Here is a 16,025-nt window from a genome sequence, read left to right on the forward strand (position 1 = left end):
CTAATTAAATGGTGATTGGATTTGGAATAGTAAATTTAATATGTTCTGTGTCCAGCACTTACCCTAATTAAATGGTGATTGGAGTTGGAATAGTAAATTAAATAGGTTCTGTGTCCAGCACTTACCCTAATTAAATGGCTATTGGAGTTGGAATAGTAAAATAAATAGGTTCTGTGTCCAGCACTTACCCTAATTAAATGGTGATTGGAGTTGGAATAGTAATTTATTAAGGTTTACTGTCCAGCACTTACCCTAATTAAATGGTGATTGGAGTTGGAATAGTAAATTAAATATGTTCTGTGTCCAGCACTTACCCTAATTAAATGGTGATTTGAGTAGGAATAGTAAATTAAATAATTCTGTGTCCTTCACCTATATACATTATATGTAGATGGGTGTATGAATAATAACTTATATAGGTTCAGTGTATAGTATGTACTCTAATTACATGTGGAATATAGAAATAGATAGAACATTACATTTATAACACTTTTGAAAAAGACATAGAAACTATTTTGTAATAGGTATAAGAAAATAATTACAAAAATGTTTTGGATTTTTTTTATTTATTCAACATTTGAAAATATAGACAAGATATAATTTTTATAAAGCAATGTTTAGTATAATTAATACAAAATATAAGGAAAATGTTCTTTGAAAAATCACATTTTGGAGTCGTTGTTTCGAAAAGTACTTTCAATTTATAGAGAAAAAATGGTTAGTTAACATTATGCAATGTATGATAGTATACACACAGATCAAAATTATTATTTCTTCATAACACAAAAAACATGTGTAATGAAAAAAATTATTCACATATTTAAATAAAATATAGTGCTCTACAGATGATGGTATTAACACATGAACATCTTTAAAAGTATAATATAATATTAAGAATCTTGATCAGAACATTTCAATCATAATTATGGATTTTTTTAAGTATACAATATTTTTATGTATAATTATTATTGTTATTAATAAATAATGTTTAATAATAATAATTTACACATATTAGTCATATTGTAAAAAAGTTATACATCACAAAAACAAATACAATATTACACATTTTGCAATATACTTATTTTAATAAATATTACATTAAATATTAAAATATTTTAATACTTAATGTAATAAATATTAAAAGTATGTAAAATATACAATAATATTTAGAGAAATAATATATTTATCAAACAATGTAGTATACAAGTTTTTGTACATTATACATAATTTCTAAAAATATATATTACAACAATGGACATTTATAGTAGTACTTTTCACAGTTAGACATAATTCGGGTCTTTTATTTTGTAACCGCTCTTAGTCTTTTTGCGTTATTTTGGGAAAGGGAAAGTCGCGGTTGGAAGCAGGTTCACGTTTGAGTAGGTAAGATTCTAGTTTTATATTTTTAAAGTCTTTTAACTAAAAATTAAAGGTAGTCCTTTGTTATTTAGGGGTTGTTAATTAAAGTATGACTATTTAGATATTATGGAGTGCACTCAATACGTATTTCCGTTATCGAGGCTTTGTGGCATTTGAACCAGTTGGAGTTAGTGAGTCTGTTGTATGATTTAATTTTATATTTAATAAGTTGGGATGTTATGTCTATATAGTATGCTATATTCGTTAGTGTTATGTCGGTGGGATTGTTTAAATAATTTTTTTATCGTATTTTGAAAAAGCTATTTCCGTTTCCGATTACTGATTTTTTTTTGGGAAGGAAGTGTGTTTCAGTTGTTAGAACGGAGATGTATAACATTCTCTCTTTATTTTTTGAGTTCCCTGAAACCTTTATCACATTTTAAGATTATAGTCGTCATTTTCAATGGCATTTCAAGAGTCGTTTTATTTGGATGATGGATACATTTAGCACAGTTAATTGCAAAATATTTAATGAATTGTTTTATTAAGTTTTTGAGATTTACACACTATATTGTTGGTAAAGGATTAATCGTTTTGATGCTGTATTTAAAGGTGAGTTATTCATTTATATTATTTTATTTGGATGGGAACAGTATTTAAATAAAATATTTTTGATATAATTACATACTTATTTAGTCTATTTATAATTGTGATTAGAAATAAATTAGACTAAATAAATAATGATTTGTTATATTATAATATGTGTGGTATCATATTAAGGATATTGCCCTATGTTTATCCATTTATTTACTTATTACAATTAGTTTAATGTTTTGGCTATCATTTTTAGATATTCGAGTCCTCTTGTTGTAGGATAGAGTTGAACTTGCTGTTGAAGATATAGATACATTTGAGCAGTTTGTCTAGAGAGTTTTGGTTTTAGTTGTATGACAGATTGCTCCATTCGTAGTTCCTGAAAGCTTTGCTCTTTTTGGATAGCTGTGAGTAGCTTGTGTAATGTGGGTGTTGTACGTCCAGTAGAAGAGAGGAAGGCGTTGTGCCAACCTTCAACAGCATTGTTTGTTTTAGCCTCTTGGTTCAGAGTTGGTAGATATACATTCCACCAGGGAATTAAAAATGTAGGCTGGCGTCTGTGGCCTGACCTATGTAGTCTCCCTACCCAGTTGTCCTCAAAGTAATCTAAAAGTGGGGCAAGTCTTTGCTCATTTTGGGTGTAGAAAGGACTTTCAATTAATAGATTGTAATGTTCGGCCACGTCAGTTATTGGTACATATGCCAGAGCAATGAGATGTTTAATTTGGTATGCAAAAGTTATATTTGTTGCATACTCAACACTAAGGGCAGATTTTTGTAAATGTCTCCAGAGACATTGATTGAAATGAAAATAACATCCTTGAATGGATGTGTGTGGGTAAGTTTTCAAAATAGAATTAATCATAGCTTGTTTGAAGTCTATGATTATTTTCATTGGGAAGTAGTCAGATGTTTGTTCTTTTATTTTTTGTAAAATTTCTGTATAAGTTGTGGCTTGTTTGTTCGGTAACAAACAGTATATGAATGGGATGCAGGTATTATGATATTGCCCATGAATTGTGTACAATTGGTAGAAAGGTTTTGGGCATATAGAAAAAGTTCCATCCATCATCCAAGTAGAACTTTCTTTCAATTTTTTTATGTTGTTATTCGTCGCAAACATGATTATTCTTTTGTCTTTGCTATGATTATCATAAAAGATAAATGGTTCGTCATTATGAGTGATTACAAGTTCAGGTGGAATTATGACTTCCTCAAAAGTTCTAGGAATTGGTATATTGGGTCTACTTGCTTTTTTTGTCCTTGCTATTGTTCTTTTCAATGGAAGCAATTGATGGTAACTGACCTCTTGCTTCTCTGGGAACTTTAGGTAGTAATTCTTTCAGAATTACGCTGCTAGGTAGGTCAGATGTGCTACTTAATTCTTTGATATTCTCGAGAGTGGATCTCACTTCGATTTCCAAGATGTTTGGTGGATGATTATGTTCAGTAGTATTAATAACACTTGTTTCCCTGGTTGTAGCACGCCCATAGCATTTATTCGAATAATATTTTGTACATTTCCAGTTCACTTTAAGGTCTTTTTGTTTCTCCTGAGTATAAGTGTAGCCCATATAGCATAATAAAAAATTTCCTTTCTGAGATGTAATAAATCTTGCATCTTCAGTCATTCTTGAGTTCTGTTATCTAGAAAAGTTATTATAAAAATATTATGAAAATGTGTAATTTATAAAACATTATAAACTAAGCATGTACTATTTCTAGTTTCTTACTTACCAACAGTAAAGTTGTATGTTTCGAAAGTAGGTGTAGTTTCAGTCAGATGTTGTTGTCCTATTGCTAGGTCTGTTGAAAAAAAGTGAAGTATGTTATAGGATATGTTTAAATGTTTTTTTTGTTACAGTTTTGCTAGTCTCTAACGTCACAAATAAATAAGTTACTTTATTTGGATTTTAAAAGAGAAATTTGCAAGACAATACTAACTTAAGTATTAAAAGAGTCAACTATTGTTATTGCCTATTCTATAGAGTTTATAATGACTTGTTATGTTTCACTTTCGTACTTACCAAGAGATTTAGAGTTGTAGCAGAATGTTTGTTCTTGGATGTTAATTATCTGTTTTCAGTTCTTTTGAGGTCTGTTTAGAGAGAAAGTTTCAGAAAATTACTAATGTGTTTATATGTTGGAAAAAGAATAGACATTTTTTTATAAAGCATTGTTACTTATTTGGTGAAAAGAACCTGGTATCACACATGTATTATGAGTTAAAGCAGAAGAAACATATTGGAGAACATGAAGAGACAATTTTTTATAAAGCATTGTTACTTATTTGGTGAAAAGAACCTGGTATCACACATGTATTATGAGTTAAAGGAGAAGAAACATATTAGAGAACATGAAGAGACAATTTTTTATAAAGCATTGTTACTTATTTGGTAGAAAAAAAACTGGGATTACAATATGTATTATGAGTTAAAGCTGAAGAAACACATTAGAGAGCATGAGTTTAGGACACTACTTGTCTAATTACTTTAAGAAAATAAATAAAATATGTAGATACCTTTTTTATAGTCAAAGTGTCGAATATCTTGAAGTAAAAGTAGAACTTTGTTTTTTTGTAGAGTCTGTTTTAAGAAAAAGTACATAGAGAAGCAACATTTTAGTTTAAAAATCTTGGTATATAAGTAATAGTTAATAAAACATTAGAAATTATTAACAGAGCTATATGATTACTTACTTGTAGTATTAGGAAGTATTTTCTTGCACAGAAGAATGTAGATGTTGCTCCCAAAACTGGCAGTATGTGGTCACGTTGAATATTCCCTGCAATTTGTATGGATGTTTGTGACTGGTTTATTTATATAGGGTATGTGTAATTAGGTTTGCAATCTGATTGGTCACATATGTTAAGACGAGTTACTATTGGTTAGTTTGAATTTTTTTAAGTGAAAAAATTAAGTTATATGTGATTTGAATGTTTATATAGAGGAAGAGAAATTATGTATTTACGTATTAAAAAACCCTTGTAATAAATATAGTATTTTTATAATGAGTACAATCTATAAAATAATGTATGTTTACAATGAGTGTTTATGAAAATATCGTTAGTAAGAAACAAAAAAAAGTTAGTAAATGAAAATGTTATTTAATAATAGTAAAATAAATTAGTGAAGTATTTACAAATGTGTGTATTACTAAGAGAGTAGATGATTTGGGGTTATATATCAAAAAAAGAGTATTTTTAAGCTTTCGATATTTTTAGGTAGACGAAATTAGTGTTATCGATATTTTAGTTTTCGATATTTTTGTAGCGTGCTATATGTAGTATTGAGTGTCGATATTATGGTAGTCGAAAATAATGTTAACCATATTTGTGTAGTCAATATTTTTGTGCATCGATATTGTGGGATCGATATTTTTGTAATTTTCATGTAAAGTATAGGGTGTCGATATTAGTGATATCGATGTTTGAGACTCGATGTTATTGTAGGTCGATTTTTGTGAAATCGAAATTCTGTCAGTGATTCTATACAAAGAGCCGCCCTGGACTGGTTCCAATCCATCCTCTCCGGCAGAACCCAGAGGATCCGACCCCCTACCTTCCTCTCTGAACCCACGGAAATCAACTGCGGAGTACCCCAGGGATCATCACTAAGCCCCACGCTCTTCAACATCTACATGGCCCCTCTTGCCGCCATCATCAGACAGCAAGGGCTCAGCATCGTATCCTACAACGACGACACACAGCTCATCCTCTCACTAACGAAGAATCCCGAAGACACCAGACTCTGCTTCCAGGAAGCAATAAAAAGCGTGGCAGCCTGGATGAAAGACAGCTGCCTGAAGCTCGACTCAGAGAAGACAGAGGGCCTCATCCTCAGACCTTGCACCACTGCCTGGGACATAACTGGTGGCCTCCCGCCCTCGGGAGCCCATCCACCCCTAAAAGACCACGCTCAGAACATCAGCATCATCCTCGACTCCACCCTCCATGAACCGCCAGATCAACGCTGTCGCTTCCACTAGTTTCAACTGCCTTTGCATCCTCCGTAAGACCTTCAAATGGACCCGCCCCCCCCCCCCCCCGGACTGGAGAAGGATCGTCACCCCCGCACTCATAACCAGCAGATTGGACCACGGCAACATGCCTGAATCAACAGAACTCTTCTACACAAACTCCAAACCATCCAGAACGCCGCAGCCAGACTCATCCTCGGGACTCCGCGCAACAAGCACATGACCCCACACCTACACAGCCTCCACTGGCTCCCCCTTGAGAAGAGAGTCTGTTATGATATATAAACCAAGTCGATCTGATAATATTTCCAAGTGGATTTATTCTTCAAAGGAAGACCTGAACATCTTCATGCCAGACACAGCTGGACCAACTGCTCACTGATGCCTCGTCGCCAAATTTGTTATGATAAATAAACCAAGTAGATCTGGTAATATTTCCAAGTGGGTTTATTCTTCAAAGGAAGACCTGAACCTCTTCATGCCAGACACAGCTGGACCAACTGCTCACTGATGCCACAGGCATGACATCATCTTAGAACCATCTAAGGCATCATAAGAAAGCAACATTCTAATGAGTGAAAGATGTGAGTAATGATAAAGTGATGAACCACATGACATATAAATATAACATGCACCTTCAAACTCCTCACCCATGCCTACAAAGCCCTCAAAAACATTGGACCCAAATACCTCAACAAGAGAGTATCCTTCCACGTACCCAAGAGGAACCTCCGCCGACCTCGCCCTGGCAGAGGTCCCCCTCAACCACAGAAATAAAGCCGGAGGGAGAGCCTTCTCCTACTTCGCAACCAAGACCTGGAACGAGCTCCCTGTGAACATCAGATGCTCCCTGACCCTGCACACGTTCAGGAAGGACCTCAACACCTGGCTCTTCGACCGATCCGGCCCCCCCAGCGCCTTGAGACCCTCACAGGTGAGTAGCGTGCTATACAAACCCCTGACTGATTGATTGATTAGACTAACAATATTTTTAAACAATGTCTTTTTTAAATACAAGACAGCTTAAATTACTTAATAACACCAGTGCACACATTTTATGCCTTACTGTTGTGATATAAATCAGGTCCAGTAGTCCAAGTGTAGGTTAGGTAAGATGGTTTATTGAGAAGAGAAGATCAAGAGCTATAATTAAGTGCCCCACCAGGAGCAGCCTTCCTGCTTCTAAGCCCATACTTCAACTGGCTCTGTCAGACATTCAACATTCCATGCATCACCACGCACCAGCACCAACATTCCACTCCACACTTACACTGGGTGAGCATAACAATTACATTGTTTTTTCTCTGTACTCCATCGTTCAGAATTTCCTCGAAGAGTAAGGTCAGATTGTCTCTGTAGAATCCTCACGACGGTAAATGAAAAATTGCTGTGATGGGTTTTTCAGTTCCAATCGTCGCCAATTTATTAGGATACGAAAACGAGGTGTAAGGGTGGATATTTATTGAAGGTAACACATATCAAAAGGCCCACATACAGGTGGAAGCTGTACGTCTTGCTCCCGACACAGGTGCATGTAGATCTGTCTCAATGCTCCAAACATCATATGAATATGTTGTGACTTCACTGTGGTCGCACCCCCGCGCCACAGTGGAATGTCCCATGTCCGAACGTTCTAATGTGAGCGCCGCCGGTTCTCCGTCAGTGAGGCTTCGCTGGCGGAAGTGAACGGGCACGCTGGTGTTATGCTATGGCATTAAAACTTACCTGAACCTCCAAAGTGCCTCCGGCTATTATTTATGGCTACAACATAACTTGGCGACGAGGACGGTCTTCCGACAGCGGGGAGCACAGCACACAGCGAGGAGATTGATGGCAGATGAGGCACAGTGAAGTGAAATTCACACGAGGAGGAAGCGCACCGGTGAAAACCTCTCACACGTAATGGTGTGTACAAGTAAGAATGAATGACTACTTGTTGGTGTGAGGAGGAGGTGCGCATTCCCTAGGAGAGAGAAGAAGAGCGGCGCAGAGAAGAGATGATTTGTGACAGCTGTAGTGCTCACAGCTGAAAGGAATTGAGCGAAATAGGCAACCCATTCGCAGTGCTTCTGAAGTGAATGGGCGCCGCTGAGGAGGAGAGCTGTGTGACAACTGATGCGAGGAATGCAGGCTGACTAAAGCGTGATAGCTGAGTCATTCAGACGCTCGAGCGGCGCTGTGGGAAATGCCAGATGACAGCTGAGGTGATGAATGCCAGCTGATTAGTGTCCAAGAGGGAAACGAAGTTGAAAAGAGGCTCCACAAAAGTGACAGGAATATTAGCGGCACAGAGCAACGTGAACTCTGTTTAAACAAAAGTGTATTTTACTAAGGCTACCAACCCTGTCAACCAAAGCGTACTCCTGTCAGGAGTCGTGGAAAGAGCGTGGATTATGAAGCGAATGTGAGGAGCAAGTTATGCCTCTGTGAGAGTCACACAGCAGAATAAAGTTGACTGTGAAGAGTTTCATGACATAGTGAACTTGTAACGCTATGCAACCTGTATTTGGGAAAGAACCAGTCACTTTTAGACTGTAATTGTTTTCATTAAGAGACTGAGTGTATAGTCGAACTCTTAAGGGAAGTGCAGGGGTCCTTGATGTTACACTGCCACCTAAGGGCATAAAGTGGTACATACGTGCTATTTATGGAAATGAAAAAAAACATTTGGCACAATTAGATCTGTAATGTGAGCAGCAGAGTCAACACAATAACCCTAGGATAAACTCTAATATAGGAAAGGTGCTTTCATTCATGAAGTGGTGTTGTCATCTAATGGGGCTGAGTAACATATGCTGGTCTCTGAAGGCACATTAGAAGCTTATGTACAAAGAAGGGTAGTAATAATTTTGCGACAAAGCTGCGTTTTATTTCAGTACCTTGCTTTTGTTTCAAACTGCATAGTGGCAAGAGAGAGTAGAGCACCGAGACATTTCAGTATAGCAGTCTAGGTTAAACGCCACGGCAAAATATGGATGTAAATGCACTTGATCTCTCTGCTGTGTCCACACCCCCTCATTTCCTAAACCAGCCAGGGAATCCAAGCATAGAATGGGATGAGTGGGTTGAAATGTTTGACAATTATCTAGAGGCCTTAGATGCCCAGGATTACGCTAGTAGTAGAAAGAAAGCAATCTTGCTTACTAATCTTGGTAAAGAAGGCCAACACATCTTTAAATATTTGCCTGTAGCTAACGATGAGAGAGGCCAGCCTATTGCAGATGTGTATGCGGAGGCGCGAAAAAGGTTAGAACTGAGGTTTGCAAAAGAAATAAACATAGCGCTAAGGAGATATAAGTTTTATACCCAGCCACAGAGAGCAGGCGAGTCTATAGATGAGTTTGTCACTAGACTTCGGGAACTTTCACTAAAGTGCAGATTTGGACCCATGACTGAAGAAATGATTAGAGACCAACTCATTGTTCAGTGTAGGAGCAGAAAGACTCAGGAACGGTTATGGGCTGCCAAGGACCCATCTCTCAAGGACGCTATTGATATTGCCAAAATAATTGAAGAGTCTGATTCATGCATGAAAGAAATGGATCGTAGAGAGGTTAAGGTCAATTTGTCAGGGGAAAGTGAAACTTCTGTGGTGCAGGGTTGTGAAGGGGAAGTGGCTGCTTCAACAAGGTTTAGAGTGTGGGAGCGCTTACCATGCGTTCGACTCAAGACAATGTTGGGCTATTGGGAAAGAGTGTTTAAAGTGTGGCCGTAAAGGTCATTTTGCAAGAATGTGCAGAGATACTAACAAGGGCAAAGTAGCGGTGTTATCCGAGGAACCTACCATTCCTTACAGACCAGACAGAATTTTGTGTGTGGAACCATCATCATATGATGGAAGTGAGAGCGATGAGGTCCTTTTCACTGAGTCTCATGACTCAGATGTAAGGAGGAAACACAGGCCCAAAGCAGGATTTATCATTGGTGGAAAGAGTGTTGAGCTTATGGTTGATTCAGGATCACTGTATACCGTTGTTCCTAAAAGAATTTTCAAGCAGGAGTGGCCCAACACGAAGCTGATGCCCAAAGACATAAATCCTGGTGGGTATCAGGGTGAACAAATAGACATTTTAGGGTACATGACAACTAATATTTTGTTTAAAGAGAGATCTGTGAAGGGGAAGGTGTATGTGGCAGAGTCTGGACCCCCCATATTAAGATGGTATCATCAATTGGATCTCCACATCAAAATTGACCCACGTGCAATTGAGCAGGTTATGGTAGTGGTTGACCTCTCAATAGGAGACATTTTGGAAGGCGGAAAAGGTGTATTCAGAGAACAACTAGGCAACCTTGAAGGTTATGTACACAAAATTAAGCTTAAACCCAATGCTGTCCCTGTACAACACAAACTGAGAAAGGTCCCCATTGCAGTGAGGGGGGAGGTGAAGGTGATGTTGGATGAGATGCTGTCAAGTGGGGTCATAGAGCCTATTGAATGTTCCTCATGGATTTCTCCGGTCGTGATTTCACAGAAAGCTGATGGTAGTCTACGCTTCTGTGTGGACCTCAGAAGCTTGAACCAGAATGTGATCCCTGACACGTCTCCACTGCCAAACATAAACGAAATGATGGTTTTACTTAAAGGGGCGAAGTACTTTTCTAAGCTTGATCTTCGTCATGCCTACCATCAAATACGTTTACACGCATCTTCCAAACACTTGACAGCTTTCATCACCAACAAAGGCATATTTCAATTCACGAGGATGCCCTTCGGATTATGTTCAGCTGCAAGTGTATTCCAACGGATGGTCACAGAGGTTTTCAAAGGTGTAAAAAATGTAATCTATTTTCAGGATGACATTCTAGTGTTTGGTGAGAGTGTGAGTGACCATAATGATACCTTAAAGAATGCTCTTGCGAGAGTTCTTGAATCTGGTTTGACATTGCACAGGGAGAAATGCTCATTTTTAGCAACAGAGGTGGAGTATCTGGGACATTCTATCTCGTCAGAGGGTCTGAAACCAAAAAGAGATCTCTTGGCTTCAATAAAGTTGGCTCCTGTTCCTATAAATAAGGACCAGGTACGCTCATTTATTGGGCTTATCGAGTACTACTCGAAGTTCGTGAAGAACTTTGCTAGCAAAACAGAACCACTAAAGGTTCTCTTGAGGAAAGGTGGCAAATTCAGTTGGGCGGATGAACAAGAGAAATGTTTTAATGAAATCAAATTCGAGATTTGCAATGCTGGCATTCTTGTTCCGTTTGCTGTAGAGGAGAAGACCATCATCACAGCTGATGCCAGTGACACCGGCTTAGGAGCTGTGTTGTCACAAAGTGACGGAAATAGCGAAAAAACAGTAGCGTTTGCATCTCGCACTTTGACTACTACTGAACGATGCTACTCCGTAATAGAAAAAGAGACTTTGGCAGCTGCTTGGGGTGTAGAGTATTTCAGGATGTATGTGTGGGGGCAAAGGTTTAAACTTCGTACTGACCACAAGCCCTTGTTGAAGATACTCTCTCCAGGTGGAACAGGAAAGGGGTCAGCCAGGCTAGCCAGGTTAGCCTCAAGATTACAGGAGTACAACTTTGATCTGGAGTTCATTTTGGGCTGGCACAACGTTCAGGCTGATTGCATGTCACGTTTGTCTTTAAAATGGGCGGATGTGGACAAAACAGGAGTGGCCAAGAAGGAGTGCGAAGGAGCTATCTCGTGTGTGAATGAGGTAGTTCTGTGGAGTTGTGGCGCGGTCAGCAAGGAAGAGTGGGCAGAGGCCATGTTGCATGATGAGGTTTTGAAGAATGTCAAGAATCTTATTTCTAAAGGCAGGCACAGGGAAAGTACCTTGCCTATCAGTGTCCGGTCCTATAACGCAGTCATTGACGAGCTATCTATTGTCGGTGATCAGATCATCATGCGTGAAGATAAGATAATTCCCCCTGTTGAGGTGCGGAAAAAACTGTTTGACTTGGCTCATGAGGGGCATCTAGGCCAAACCATAACAAGGAAAAGGCTGAGAAACGAGTTTTGGTGGCCTGGAATGGATGGTGATGTGATTAGGTGGGTGGAGAGGTGCAGTGATTGCTGTGAATCAGTAAAAACGGCTTAGAGTGGGACCCCAATCCGCCCCTAGTTCCATCCAGGATCCGGGTGTGGTGTGGCATAGTATATGCCTTGACTTTATTGGACCTATGCCTGGTGTCCACACCAGCAAGAGATTTGGTCTAGTAGTTATGGATGTTCATACTCGATGGCTCATTGCTTATCTTCTTCCAGAAATAACTACTCGCATTACTATCAAAGTTTTGCGCACAATTTTTAAGGAGGAAGGCTATCCCGCGATCCTTATCACGGACAACGGGACTCAATTATCCTCAAATGAGATGAGGGGATTTCTGAGTGAATGTGGAATAAAACATGTGTTCACCACTCTGTACAACCCACAATCCAACGGGATTGTAGAGAGAGCCAATCGAATGATCAAGGGCGCAATAAGTCTGGCACTCGCAAATAATCTTGACATTGAAAAAACTCTTAACGAGTTAGTGTGGGCTTATCGCACAACGGAAAATTCCACCACTGGCGTGGTTCCTTTCGTAGCCATGCGGGGCAGAAAACCAACCTCCAAACTGGTGCCTCCGTGGATCCGGGAGTTGGTGGAAGGAAAGAATGGCAGTGAGTGTGATGTGAGAATTCCCGCGCATGGTTCCAGGAAGGTTCAAGGAATGGGGAAAAACTGTCCTAACATTCTGGTTGGTGATTGTGTCAAAGTCAGGTCTGGGCGTTGGGTCAGAGGCATGCGTAAATTTCAAGGACCATTCAAGGTGAAAGAAGTGCATCCCTTCTATGTGGTGTTGGAGAATGGAGATAAATGGAACTTGCGCAGGGTGGCAAAGTACAGCTCTGGAGACCACTCTCCTGAAACCTTTAATAGAAATGCCATCAGCAAGGATACTTGCTCAGGGTACATGTTAGCTCAGGATCGCCAATTGCTCGACGGTGCCCGCACAGGTACAGAGACGAGGGCACCAGGCCCTGGAGGGGACAACTTGGGCATTGATCAAAGGGCAACCAACTCAAGTGATGCATTTCAAAACCTTCATGGGGCTCACGCTCATCAGAGACCCTTACGGATCAGGAGACTTCCTCCACATTTGAATGATTTTCTTGTTGGCTGCATTGTTATTTATCTCCATGTTTCCCCTCCCAATAATTCTGTACTTTCATTGTTTACCACTCAACTCCCTACCTGCGTGTAGAGGAAAGGGGGGTATGTTGTGACTTCACTGTGGTCGCACCCCCGCGCCACAGTGGAATGTCCCATGTCCGAACGTTCTAATGTGAGCGCCGCCGGTTCTCCGTCAGTGAGGCTTCGCTGGCGGAAGTGAGCGGGCGCACTGGTGTTGTGCTATGGCATTAAAACTTACCTGAACCTCCAAAGTGCCTCCGGCTATTATTTATGGCTACAACAGAATACTTATACTAGTGTTCTATGAAGTTACATCGTAATGCGTTTGACATTTTATGGGCATTGTAGTCTGGAGTAACATTGCACTGAAGAAGAATAGTAAACAAACTTGGGCAATATTGCTAATGACGTATGTACAACAAGGGGTATTTGGCAACTCTCAGGTCTTCCTAGGCGAATGACACAACGTTGGCTTACTGAATGACTTTCTGGGAATGTTCATTCACATAGTTTGCTGAAGTATACTGTAAAGTATGGGCGTAGACTTCTTAATGCTCAAGGTATTTATTGGCAACTCTGCAGTCAGGGGACATCAACATCAACCTCTTCAATCCCTGACTCCTCAACCGTCTCTCTAGCCTCCCCGTACATTCCACCCTCAACACTCCAGATCCCCAGTGATGTCCCCAGTATTCTAACACAGAATACTCCGACATCACATATATACTTGCTGGATGTGCAGATTCTTTATCAGTCAGAGAAATATATTGCTCTACTGACTTTAAGCTCAAATGTCAATAAAGCATTTTCAAATAAAAAGTACTGCTCTAAGAAACCCATAAATTGTGATGGCTTCAATTGTCCGGTACAGTGGTATGAAGATGAGGACTGTTCGATGTTAGCAGTTTTTGATGAAACTCTTATGTCTCAGTGAAACTCTTGTGTCTCTGTGCACTCTTTCATAGCTGATACATTGCTTTTTTATGGCTCATCATGAGCCAGCACTTGCTCCTTGGATGACACAGGTGTTCTCTCTCTTGCTTTACAGGGAGCCACCACCGAAAGCATTCAGCTCCTGCAGTAAAAAACAATATGAGGACTTCATTCTAAATAATATGCCCATGTGCGTGAAAAATAAACCGGATCTGAGCGATCTTGTTGCTCCTGCTGTGTGCGGAAATGGCTACATTGAGGCTGGTGAACAGTGCGACTGTGGTACACCGGAGGTAACAGGCGCTTACATAGATATAGCAATAGCTGTCATTTCAACCGATACATAACAAATAGCAAGATATTGTGGAACTCTGACACTTAAGTATCTGCCGACTTAATATACCATTGCTTGTATGTTTTACTACTGATATAAATATATTTCCCTGTGAGCTAAAGAAGAGCTTGGGTTTTGATGAAGAGGATTTTGATGTTTTAACATGTGTGCAGGAATTAGTGTTTTTGCAGCTGAATACAAATTAAACAACTCTGCGTCATTCTTTTACATTTTACATTCTGTAAACACAAATAAAAGTTTATAGAGAGGTTCAAGGCGCTTGGAGTCTGCTAAAAGTAGATGGAGCGCACGGGAATGTTCACTCCAGTGCTTAAGGAACACTTTCATAACTGGCATTTGAATGCGTTAAACTAAAATTATATCAGATGTTTGTAGGTTTTGTCCGACAATATCATGTTTTTACACTAATGTGTTTATTCACAGCATTTCATCAATATTCTGCTGCTATAATGCAATATTACATCCCTTATATTTATGCACAGAACATTGGTCCACACATGAGACAGGTCCAGGACGGCGCCCATTCCATATATGCATTGCACATAAGCAGGTCATGTCTATGACCTGGACGCAGTTTCACTGTCCCAAAAACCCACAGGGCATTACCTCGGGGCATAAAATCCTTCAGCGGCTCGTAGATACTGCACATAAGGCACCGACTGTGACCATTCTCTTTCCACACCATCTCCGTCAATACTACCCTGTCTGAGCTTGAACACAAAATGACAGTGTAATGCTATTAAGGTGTTTTGGATAACTAGGTAATTTGGCTGTAGGTGTATTTCTCTTTCAGCTGCACAGATGGGAGACACACAGTCGATACCCTACGTTGATTTATAGGTCTGGCTTGACGGTGCAACTGTCAGTTTACCTTATGTGATCAACACACAAGTTACTACTTGTGTAACGATATATCTGTAAGAGACATTAGTTAGTGATAAATTCCTTACCTTAGAATATCCCCAGGTGTCAGACTGGATACGGAAATTTTTGCGTAGCCCTTCGTAACCCTGCGCGTCGGTAAGCGTCGTCTGCGGCTCCGTGTCCGTCGTCGGCGTCGTTAGCGCCGGAATGACGTCTACGGAGAATTTAGACGCCGCCCATGCGCGCTGACGTCAGTTCTGATACACAGCTTTTCCGCGCCAGATATGCAGAGCCATGATAGAACCAACACTGGTGCCATGAAACTAGGGCCCCGAAAGGGGATGACCTTAACCCTAGATATCGGTTCGCAGAACGGGGAGGATGGGTGAGTCGGTAAGGAATCTATCACTAACTAATGTCTCTTACAGATACATTGTTACACAAGTAGTAACTTGTGCATCTGAAAGAGACACGTTAGTGATAGATTCCTTACCTTAGAATAGATAACCAGGCAATACCAACCCCGGTGGTGGGTCTGCAAACCAATAATCACACCAGAAAGTCCTGGAGGACGGAATGGCCAAAGAAGCCATCCCTCCGGACTTGACTGTCCAGGCAGTAGTGTCTTGCAAAAATGTGCAGCGAGGCCCATGTAGCTGCCTGGCAAATGTCCTGCAAGGGCACTCCTCGGCCCAGGGCAGTTGTTGTCGCCGTGGCTCAAGTGGAATGAGCCTGCAATCCAGCAGGGGGCTCCTTTTTGGCCATGGAGTAACATGCCTGGATACACAAGATGATCCACCGCGAGATGG

The 16,025-nt window shown here is 39.9% G+C and overlaps 1 protein-coding gene across 1 annotated transcript in view; it reads left to right on the forward strand.

The window, feature by feature from the left end:
• The window catches only part of LOC147683099 (zinc metalloproteinase-disintegrin-like VLAIP-B), a 4,305,256-nt gene that overhangs the window by 1,826,746 nt on the left and 2,462,485 nt on the right, over positions 1 to 16,025 (forward strand). The window contains exon 13 of the mRNA XM_086942498.1: positions 14,113 to 14,290. Within this exon, the coding sequence (XP_086798624.1) occupies positions 14,113 to 14,290 (178 nt within the window). The remainder of the gene's footprint in view (positions 1 to 14,112; positions 14,291 to 16,025) is intronic.

The sequence above is a fragment of the Lissotriton vulgaris genome, chromosome 11, assembly GCF_964263255.1.
Source record: "Lissotriton vulgaris chromosome 11, aLisVul1.2, whole genome shotgun sequence".
In the NCBI taxonomy this organism is placed as follows: domain Eukaryota; kingdom Metazoa; phylum Chordata; class Amphibia; order Caudata; family Salamandridae; genus Lissotriton; species Lissotriton vulgaris.